We start from the raw sequence: 11,904 nt of genomic DNA, 5'->3' as shown, positions 1-11,904 counted from the left end.
GGCTGGTGAGTGCCGGTCGGCACCGATCCTCTGTGCGGGAATCTCTCCGCTTTGCCCTGCGCACCCTGTTGCTGAGCTCTCCTCCGTGGCTCCGAAGCCTCCCCCCTCTGCCACCCGCAGTCTCCGCCTGTGAAGGGGCTTCTAGTGTGTGGAAACCTTTCCTCCTTCACAGCCCCCTCCCACTGGAGCAGGTCCCGTCCCTATTCTTTTGTCTCTCTCTCTTTTTTTTTCTTTTGCCCTACCCAGGTACGTGGGGAGTTTCTTGCCTTTTGGGACGTCTGAGGTCTTCTGCCCCGTTCAGTAGGTGTTCTGTAGGAGCTGTTCCACATGTAGATGTATTTCTGATGTATTTGTGGAGAGGAAGGTGATCTCTGCATCTTACTCTTCTGCCATCTTGAAGCTCCTCTATAATTTATTCTTTATTTCATAAATTCTCTGTAAGTTTTCACTTCCTCTGTTGCTGATAGCTCTGCTTTTTCTCTTCTCATTCATATTCTTGAATGAGTTTCTTTTGCAGAGTCATGTCTCTCTGCTGAGAAAATTCACTTAGAATTTCTGCTGCAAGGATCTGGCCAAATTCAGTGAGTAAGAGTCAGGTTCCACCTTCTATATTTGTTCTTGCAGCTCATGCCTGACTGACACTTCTTCACTCAGTTTGGAATAGAAATGAGCACTACCTTTTTCTTTTTCTTTCTTTTTTTTTTAATAGATCTTTATTGGAGTATAATTGCTTCACAATACTGTGTTAGTTTCTGTTGTACAGCAGAGTGAATCAGCTGTATGCATACATATGTCCCCATATCCCCTCCCTCCCATCCTCCTTATCCCACCCCTGCAGGTCACCACAAAGCACTGAGTTGCTCTCCCTGTGCTATGCTGCTACTTCCCACTAGCTATTTTACATTCGGTAGTGTATATATGTTGATGCTACTCTAACTTCACCCCAGCTTCCCCCTCCCACCCTGTTTCCTCAAGTCCATTCTCTATGTCTACATCTTTATTCCTACCCTGCAACTAGGTTCATCAGTACCTTTTTTTTTTTCTCTTAGATTCCATATATATGTGTTAGCATACGGTATTTGTTTTTCTCTTTCTGACTTACTTCACTCTGTATGACAGACTCTAGGTCCATCCACCTCACTTCAGGTAACTCAATTTCCTTTCTTTTTATGGCTGAGTTATATTCCATTGTATATATGGGACTATCTTTTTCAACTACTGTTAGCTATTGTTAACATCGGTTTTGTCTGGGAAATATCTATCATTTGTCTTTTCTTCTTTTTCACTCTGGTGATCCGCCAGCTGCCCATTGTCAAATTCATCCCATGTATATAATTTTTAAAATTATTTTTGCCCTTAAATTCAGGAGCAATATCAAATTATCTCATCTGCACAGTAGACTTTTTCAAAACCTCTCTTTATTTTCTTTGTAAGCAAGATCTTTAATCTGTGTGTTACTGTGAGTTTTGTATAATTTATTAGTTCACAAGCTCAATATAATGCTCACTCCAGTCTTCTGTTTCTTATAGCAATTATAACATGCTCTTCTCAAATCAAATATTTTCTTTGTAAATCCAACAGGGTTTGGATTCCCATCTTCTCATAACTTAGTTTAGCTTACTTTTTTCTCTCAAATATATGAAATTCTTTGGAAAACCTTGTCATTTCAATAGATATCTGTCTTACCAAGTATTTTTTCAGTTTCCTTAGATTTTATTTTTTCTCAACTTTCAATATAATGAGCAAATTTCCCACAGCATTTGATTCATTTCTTAAATTGAATATTTAAGGCAGACATGTTCCTTTTTTTTTTTTTTTTTTTTTTTGGGGTGGCTATGGGATCTTAGTTCCCCAACCAGGATCGAACCTGGGCCAACGGCAGTGGAAGGGCCGAGTCCTAACCACTGGACCACCAGGGAATCCCCTTAACTTTGTTTCTTGGTTTCTTCAAAAATATCATTGCTTCTCTGATTATTTTTTTATAATCTGATATCTTTTAAATTTTTTAAAAGTTTATTTTAAATTATTTTTAAACATTTATGTAATCTATTGCTTTTACTTGATAAATTCTACTATTTAAAAGGAATATTCTTCAGGAGGAAAGTGACAAACTAATTCCAATAAACAAACAATTATAGGCTTCTAAGGCTTTTCATAAAAATCAGGTCTGGGTCCTCTGGCACCTTTGTTGTGGATGAGACAGCAGTCAGTTAGGTATCTTCCATTGTAATCTTCCCTCTGGTAGTTCTTAACATTTTCTCTTTATCCTTGAATATTTCTAAGTTTCTCCTTCTTTGTGTTTAAGTGTGATTTATTTTTACTTGACACTTGGAGTATAAGTTCAATCTTAGGTCTCCTAAGTTCAATTCTGGAATATTCTCGTCTATTATCTCTTAAACAAAGTCTTCTCTATCATTTCTTTTGAGTTCTTTTTTTTTTTTTTTTTTTTTTTTTTTTTGTGGTATGCGGGCCTCCCTCTGCCGTGGCCTCTCCCGTTGCGGAGGACAGGCTCCGGACACGCAGGCTCAGCGGCCATGGCTCACGGTGGGCCCAGCCGCTCCGCGGCATGTGGGATCCTCCCAGACTGGGGCGCGAACCTGGTTCCCCTGCATCGGCAGGTGGACGCGCAACCGCTGCGCCACCAGGGAAGCCCCTTGAGTTCTTTTATAAGTAAAAATTTTCTTCTAAACATAGATGGATACATAGATACATAGACAGATAGATGATAGATAGATAGATAGATAGAGAGATAGAGAGATAGGTAGTAGATAGAGTCTTATTCTGTTTGGGCTGCTATAACTAAATACCACAGCCTGGGTGGCTTATAAACAACAAAAATTTATTTCTCACAGTTCAGGAGGCTGGGACATCTAAGATCAAGGTTTCAGCATGGTCACCTTCAGGTAAGGGCCCTCTTCCTGGTTCATAGCTGGTGTCTTTTCACTGTGTCCTCACATAGTGGAAGGGGCTAGGGGTCTCTGTGGGGTCTTTTTTATAAGCCGCATTCTTGAGGGCTCCAGCTTCATGATTTAAGCAACTCCCAAAGACCCCACTCCCAAAATTATCATCTTTGGGAGTCAGAATTTCAACCTGTGAATTTGCAGGACATGTACCTTCAGACTACGGTGGATAGTCAGATACATAGATAGATACTGGATCTGTCTCTCTGGGCTGCATTCTACATCTTCCATGTCTGTTCCTTCTTCAACCATATCCAGGCTAGCATTTAACTGATATATATTTTTTTAAATTTCAATGATATTTTCAAGATTTATAGAGGGTTCTCTTTCATATCCACTTGTTCTTTTTTTTCCTTGTTTACATTCAAAATCCCTTGCTCTTTAATGGGTATTACTTCTTCATTTATCTCTTAAAGCATAATTAACATACTAATCTTCATCTGATAGTTTCTTAAAATTAATTAATTTTACCTAGGAAGAATTCATGATCTTATTATTTAGTACTACCTTTCTTAGCATTAGATTTCTTCATGTTTTGGAACTTTGACTATACTCATTGTGAGTAGGAGGTTTTTAGTGTGTGTGTGTGTAGTTTTCTCTCTGTGTGTGTCTGCCTTTCTTTCCTCTATACTCACCTTTTCTTACCTAATCATTTTATGTCCGTCTTTACCTGACCTCCCAGCTTTCTAGACCAGAGTTGTCTTAAAATGACACTTCAGGACTCCTGTCACAGATTTATGTTTGGAATATCACAGAATCAGGCAACAAACCAGCAGATGCTTACTGCGTTTTCTGATTGAGAGGTTATATCTATATTCCCCAGCCTTCAAGCCAGAGATCTAGATTTTTTTAAGGCTTCTCTTTAGCATTTATAAGCCCCCAGCTTTAAGAAGTGAGTCTGAATCTGATGAGAGAACTTTTGAGTATTTATTCTTCAGGGATAGAACCCATAGCCACCATTTCTACTTCTAGAACCAGAGCCGGGCAAGCTCATGGTTTATCCCTGCTCTCCACTTTCCAGTTCTGGTTCATTTCTGGCCTGTGGACATGCCCATGTCTTTTTTGAATGCAAATACTTTTAAATATTTTTCTCTTTTTATAACTGACCATGTGTTTAGAGTAGAAGGAACAAATCAGAGCACAAACTCATGGTGCCGCCTTCACAACATATACTACTAACGAATTTTTCATGTGTGTTATCTTAGTCTTTTCAACTTCTTTGCTTCTTCAGAGCAGATATACATCTTATACATGCCCTATAGTCCCTACTGTGCAGACCACAGACATCAGTTGCTAAACAGTTCTAAACACAGTTGCTAAACACTTCTTTTTTTTTTTTTTTTTTTTTTTTTTTTGTGGTACGCGGGCCTCTCACTGTTGTGGCCTCTCCTGTTGCGGTGCACAGGCTCCGGACGCGCAGGCTCAGCGGCCGTGGCTCATGGGCCCAGCTGCTCCGTGGCATGTGGGATCTTCCCAGACCGGGGCACGAACCGGTGTCCCCTGCATCGGCAGGCGGATTCTCAACCACTGCGCCACCAGGGAAGCCCGCGCTAAACACTTCTTAAAGTAATTTTGTAATATAAAAAAATCTGATTCCGAATCCAAAGAGCATTGTATATTACATATCAGAATTTGTCAATATATATCTGTGTATGTTTGAGCATGTGTATAAATGTATATTTTTCACACCTATTAAGATTCCACTGGGTTTATTTACCTATTTATATGATTCTCCTTCTGCTCTCAGGCTGGCCAAGGATAACTTGAGTGTGATGAAAATCTCTCTTTATTTCAGAACACAGAAAGAAACCTGAAATTTCGAATGACAATTTTGGATTCTGCTACAAAGCCTCTTCTCCTAATATTTTCAATCGATTTTATTGCTTGATTGTTTTTAACCTCTTACAAAACACAGATGACCAGACTTACTCTGTGTAAGGGCTGGCAGGGAAACTAACCTGACCCACTGATGTTTTTATTTCTTGTGATAGTGTTTCCATGTGGAAGTGGGTAGCTCAGGATCACATTAAGAGTCAACTGGGTGCCAAGGCCTGTGCCTTGAACTTTCTAGAGTTTAGAAGTCATCAGTCCAACTTTGCAACTCATTCTTCAAAACCAGGCAGTTCTGTATTTTCCTTGGCCTTTTTCTCCCAGCAAATATTTTAAGACCTCAATTCTCACTGTGGGCTAATTATTCTCTTCTATTTGCTGGGATCATAATTCAGCGGGAGCTATTCCTAACCAAGGAAATGAGGGCAGAAATTATATAGTTGAGAATAATGGCTTGAAAACCATGAACGTCTAGAAACTTGTGCAAGTCTGACACATACTGGCTTGGTGGTCTTCATAGGGAATGCACTGAAAAAGGTTATTTCTTCACTTTTAAAATGAGATCACCGTAAAGACTAAATATTTATTGAATGACAATAATGAGCTAGCCCCTTAGAAAAATGAGACCAATACTTACTACCTAAACACTTTCCAGTTAAAAGTGTTGTGATTTTAACTCAGCTGGTCCTTAATTAGAGAAATTCCAATAGATGAAAATTCACATTTAATAAAATAGAAATATTGGTAAAGATTATTTACATTATTAATATATACGTTTAATTAACTACCAACTAAATATTTTCAAGAGAAGCGTGAGGAACCTGGCTGAAGAGAAACTGTAATCATTTGTACTTAGTACTTTTAATTATTAATATGGGGCTTCCCTGGTGGCACAGTGGTTGAGAATCCGCCTGCCGATGCAGGGGACATGGGTTCGTGCCCCGGTCCGGGAAGATCCCACATGCCGCGGAGCGGCTGGGCCCGTGAGCCATGGCCGCTGAGCCTGTGCGTCTGGAGCCTGTGCTCCGCAACGGGAGAGGCCACAGCAGTGAGAGGCCCGCATACCGGAAAAACAAAAACAAAAACAAACAATTATTAATATGCTGAAACCTTCAGAAAAGAAATTTTCCTAAGAAACATGAAATCTCAACACCACCAGTTTGCTTAGCGAACCCTTTCTTATTGATGATACCCAGGCAGGATGAATAAAAATTCTGAATCTTTAGTGTTTCTAAGTAACACTAGTTGGTTAGAGATCTAGGACAGCTTTTATAATTAAATGAAGCTTAACAGTTATGCTGAAATGCCAGAGACAGAGTTGGCCTTTACAAATCTCTGGTCCTTTTCATGTTAGTTAAAAACAGTGACAAGATATATAGAAATCATTTACTGGCCATTTTGGAACCAAAAATTCCAAAAATTGTTCTTTTTATTTCAGGCCCTCCGGGGAAACGAGGTAAAAGGGGCCGAAGAGGAGAATCTGGTAAGTCTCTCTTTCAGCTGTTCTGTGTCATTCATGTTCTGGCTAGGTTCCCACATCTGTTCCTCCTAATTAGTAATTATATTGTTCTGTTGGATCTTGTGTGCATGTGCGCATGCGTGTGTGTGTGTGTGTGTGTGTGTGTGTGTGTGTGTGTGTGTGTGTGTGTGGTTTTTATATCTTCTCTGCTACGCATAGAATTTTTTTTTAATCTTCTTATTTCCATCAAACAGTAGGAAGGAGAAGTTTGCAAAATATTATTAATTACAGTTTACTAACCCCTGGCACCCAATTTTGGCTTATTTACTGTGTCAAGTTAAATCTGCCCTTTCAGTGTACAGCAGAGGGTTTCTTATCCACATGCAGTACGGCAGCATCACCCATCTTTCCACCTACATAGGTGATCAGTCAATGCACACTCTCTGCGGAAACATCTGCCTTGGGACACTGGGGTGCATGTCCTGGAAAGCTGATTATTATTTTATCCAACTGGTAAAAGTTTGTCGTGCTTTAACTCTCATTCTTTTCACCATTTGAGAATTTTTATTCCCCTTGTATAACCATAGAATTTTAGTGATGACAGGAACCTTAGTAATCAATACAGAGTTTTCATTTTATAGTTGAGGAAATGGCGACCCAGAGCAGTGAGGTGGTTCACCTGAGGCCATGCAATTTTTTATGAGCAGAACTAGAAGCACAACCAATTGTCCTGACACCCAGTTTAGTGATTTTTGTTTTGTTTTGTTTTGTTTTGTGCTTTCAGGCCAAATCCCTATATGCAAAGTCAAATAAAAACTATTTTTTTCTGAAACCAAGATATTCAAATGAGTGTGTTCACTTACGGTTTTACTAGTTTTATAAAGTCTAAGACTCCAAAACTGTAAATGTAAATGTGAAGTCTTAACAGGACATCAATTCTTCCTTGCAAGATAAGAGGAAGGTAACTTAAGGTTTGATTTTAGTGTACTAAGAAATGCTATTTTCCAGCATTTTCTACAAGTATTTATTAATATTAAAAACAATCTACTAAGGGTTAAAAAATAGAAATACTAACCTCTCAAAAAGAGCAGATGGCAGATTGATTTTTTTGGTCTCATTTCCTCTCCCTTTTGGAAATATTATGTCAAAGTAAAAAAGGTTTTTATGAAAACATAACTGCTTAATTCCTTTAAGAGAATTATCAAAAGTTATTTTTAAACCTCATTCACTCTAAGTAACTGGAAAGTTGTATAGGTATCCCTTTCATTGAGTGCAAAGTTTTATAATAGAGGATGTTTTATAAATGTTTTTGAGGCAAAAGAAATGATAAAGCATTGGTGGACCCAAATAATCACTGAATTGATCTTTGTGTTAAAAGAAAGAAAGAGGATTACAAAAAAAAGTGAAAATTTTGTACTTATGCAGTTTTACAGAAAATATAAAAATCAATTCCCAACTTCTTGGCTACTGAGAACTGGCGCTTTAATTGAACATATGGTATGCAAAATATTGAAATTTTCTTAGACTTTGCCTGTGTTTTGATGAGAATACATAGTTTTAAAGAAACTTATCTAAACATCAGAACTTAGTCTTTTATATATTGACAATACTACTGAATGATAAACATTCTTAGAACAAATAGCAGGTACCTTTCTGATTTAGCCATTTTACCAAACTCAAGAAATTTATATATCGATTGTCTACAACTGATCTATCATAAATGACTAACGCTCTTCCTAATTCATATTTTATCTAAATTTTTAGGTGTATAAATTAGACAGTCTTTTCTTAAAATATATGAACTTCTGAGTAATTCATAAACAGTCCTCAGGGAATATTCTTTGAAATTTTACATAAAATTTTGTGTGTACCTAGATTTAAATGCATTTTTCTTATATGGTCTCATAATAGGTTCATGATCTAAAAAATGACTGAGAGGCACTAAATTCTTAAGTGATTTCTATGTCTCTTGTGTTGTGCTGATGATTATTATGATGTTCTAATCTTTTATTAAATCTTACTATTTGTATATTCACTAATTTGTCTCTCCCTTTTTCTTATTCTCTCTTCTCTCCCCCCACCATAGGTCCTCCTGTAAGTATATTTGCTGCATTCTGGCTCCTCTACATAATCAAATCACGTATGTTAAAACTGTTAAAACATCAAAATATACTCTATATTTCAATTAGAAAAATGTTGCTGACCTTTTTAAGAGTATTTAACTGTGGGACATTATTTTTTAAGTATACTGTTTTGTGATCATGTGATATGTGGGAGTGCAATATGTGTCAATTAAAAAAAACCTTTTATTTCTAATACGATCACAAACCAATTACTGTCTTGGGAATTTTGGAATAACTTATGAAGCTCCTGATATTAAATGCTTTTCCTGAAATTCTGAGGTTTCTTTGCGAGCAAACCCTCAAGCTCTTTCACACTTCTTTTTTCATTCGTTTAAGCTTGTATCTGAAATATTTGCATTTGCCAGTTCACGAAATGTAGATGGCAACATGATCGTGGAAGTGATACCCCCGGTGGGCTTGGTTCAGCGCTCTTTCCATAAGCAACACTCCCTTTGAAGTCCCTTGGAGTTTTGCCTGCATAAAGAGCTTGAGTTGGAGCCCTTGGAGAGTTGCACTTTCTTTTTTCTTTCCTTGTGTAGGTCATGGCTGCAGCATTCCAGCCTGCTTTGTACTCACAGGAACAGATTATCTTGTCAGCTTTGAGCTAGATGTGTTTTTGAGTAATATCCTGGATATCTGTCGTCTGACCCCGGTTCCGTACTGTGCTCTGTACGTTTACGGTAGCAATGATCGTTGCCCTGGAGATATTTTCTCATCCCGAATAGCCGGTTTGCTCCAGGGTTCACAGACTCTGCATTGGCAACTTCTCTAACAGGCCAGCATGGTCCAGGGAGAGGGGCTTAGCATATACTCGTTTACTTTATTCACAGGAAGCATTGGCTTCCAAATATCTTTTGCAGTCTTCCTGCCACGTTCAAGGACGGAACATAAATCATGTTAGAAATGACTTTGCTTCTGTAACTGACTTTCAGCTCTTGCTTAATGCTAGGCAGATGGCATGCCCCAGGTCTAGGAGCCTTATTCTTTGGCTTCATATTTAAGACTCTGTCTTTAAAACTAGAAACAAACCACTACTACCCAAAGGAAACTCTGGAGATTACATCCAGAGTAGAGCGTTCAAGGCTTCTTTTTGTGGAGGTAAGTATTAGGCAGGCCAAGAGGCAGTTAAATCTCATTTCTGCCTTATGATGATATTGAGGATTCTAGTATTTCCTGTTTGGTCCTTCACAAGTTTAGACACCCATATGGCTCTTGCTTTCAGGGGGCCATCTATTAGTGCAGGTTCTCCACCTAGAACATTTCAATTGTTTTTTCCTTTTCTTATTATATACTAAAAAAGAGGACTAATATGTTTTAAGCCCCTGTGTATGGCAGGCAATATTCTAGGCACTTTACATACATTTATTTTGTCTCTGATGTTACCATCCCCATTCCCATTAATGTCTCTAAACATTACCATTGTCAACAAGGAAACTGAGGCTCATAGAGGTTAATTATCAATGGCTGTACAGCTAAAGAGGGTTTGCAAAGTTGGAATTCAGTTAGATATGTCTGACTGTAAATGCTTTCTGCTTACCATGTTATCCTTCTTCCTTGAAACTGTAAGTATATTATAATATGGCTCATTGTTACACAGGTTTGGCTAGCCATGGGTCAAATTGTATTTCTTTTTCTTATTGAAATATAGTTGATTTACAATATTATATTCATTTCAGGGGTACAACATAGTGATTCAATATCAAATTATATTTCTTGATATAAATAATTACATATAATAAAAGCATGACCAAAAAATGTAAAATGGCTAATCTATACAATAAGCGTTAATACTACGGCATCTCAGATGCATTTTAAAGAAGTAATAATGTGTTTAGCAAATTGCATCAGATCCAAGACATAAGGTATATGTAATTATGAGGTTTTCTTTTGTGTTCTTTTGTGTGTTATTTTTGTTTTGTTTTTAAATTTTTATTGGAATATAGTTGATTTACAATGTTGTGTTAGTTTCTGCTGTACTGCGAAGTGAATCAGTTATACATATACATATATCCACACTTTTTTTATACTGACTAAAAGATAACTCGAGTTAAGTTGCTCACATTTGATAAGATAAAAAACCATTGATTGTGAAAAAGTGAAAAAATATATATATTCATTGTGCTACCTTTACTAATACAATGGAGTCTTACCGTAAGTACTTGGGACCCCATAACATGGGAGCCCTTAGGGGTGAAATACCTTGTAATGAAATCTTCTTAAGCCTCCAATTTCTAAACCCCCATATATGATTTTCAAGGTATTGTATTTGCTTTTCATCAAATTTTCCTTTAGAGTAGGTGGCTTGATAAAATATTTCCATTATATTTCTTTTTGTTGTTGTTGTTATACAGCAGGTTATTAGTTATCCATTTTATACATATTAGTGTATATATGTCAATCCCAATCTCCCAATTAATCACACCACCACCACTACCCCCCACTGTCCCCCCTTGGTATCCATATGTCTGTTCTCTACCTCTGTGTCTCTATTTATACCCTGCAAACTGGTTCATCTGTACCATTTTTCTAGGTTCCACATGTATGCGTTCATGTACGATATATGTTTTTCTCTTTCTGACTTATTTCACGCTGTATGACAGTCTCTAGATCCATCCACGTCTCTACAAATGACCCAATTTCGTTCCTTTTTATGGCTGAGTAATATTCCATGGTATATATGTACTATTTGTCTGTTGATTTGATTGCAAATATTTTCTCCCATTCTGAGGGTTGTCTTTTCGTCTTCTTTATGGTTTCCTTTGCTGTGCAAAAGCTTTTAAGTTTCATTAGGTCCCATTTGTTTATTTTTGTTTCTATTTCCATTACTCTAGGAGGTGGATCAAAAAAGATCTTGCTGTGATTTATGTCAAAGAGTGTTCCTCCTATGTTTTCCGCTAAGAGTTTTATAGTGCCTGGTCTTACATTTAGGTCTCTAATCCATTTTGAGTTTATTTTTGTGTATGGTGTTAGGGAGTGTTCTACCTTCATTATTTTACATGTAGCTCTCCAGTTTTCCCAGCACCACTTATTGCATAGACTGTCTTATCTCCATTGTATATCCTTGCCTCTTTTGTCATAGATTAGTTGACCATAGGTGCATGGGTTTATCTCTGGGATTTCTATCCTGTTCCATTGATCTATATTTCTGTTTTTGTGCCAGTACCATATTGTCTTGATTACTGTAGCTTTGTATTATAGTCTGAAGTCAGAGAGTCTGATTCTTCCAGATCTGTTTTTTACCCTCAAGACTGCTTTGGCTATTTGGGGTCTTCTGTGTCTCCATACAAATTTTAAGATTTTTTTGTTCTAGTTCTGTAAAAAATGTGATTGGTAATTTGATAGGGATTGCATTGGATCTGTAGATGGCTTTCGGCAATATAGTCATTTTCACAATATTGATTCTTCCAATACAAGAACATGGTATATCTCTCCATCTGTTTGTATCATCTTTAATTTCTTTCACCAGTGTCTTATAGTTTTCTGCATACAGGTCTTTTGTCTCCCTAGGTAGGTTTATTCCTAGATACTGTAT

At 37.4% G+C, this 11,904-nt stretch overlaps 1 protein-coding gene across 1 annotated transcript in view; it reads left to right on the top strand.

Moving 5' to 3' along the window:
- COL25A1 (collagen type XXV alpha 1 chain) overlaps window positions 1–11,904 on the top strand; it is a 476,840-nt gene that overhangs the window by 258,719 nt on the left and 206,217 nt on the right. Inside the window, exons 3-4 of the mRNA XM_055086170.1 lie at window positions 6,229–6,273; window positions 8,336–8,343. Of these exons, the coding sequence (XP_054942145.1) occupies window positions 6,229–6,273; window positions 8,336–8,343 (53 nt within the window). The remainder of the gene's footprint in view (window positions 1–6,228; window positions 6,274–8,335; window positions 8,344–11,904) is intronic.

The sequence above is a fragment of the Physeter macrocephalus genome, chromosome 7, assembly GCF_002837175.3.
Source record: "Physeter macrocephalus isolate SW-GA chromosome 7, ASM283717v5, whole genome shotgun sequence".
Lineage (NCBI taxonomy): Eukaryota > Metazoa > Chordata > Mammalia > Artiodactyla > Physeteridae > Physeter > Physeter macrocephalus.
The sequence above is the reverse complement of the archived record's forward strand: the minus strand, read 5'-3'. Positions and strand labels throughout refer to the sequence as shown.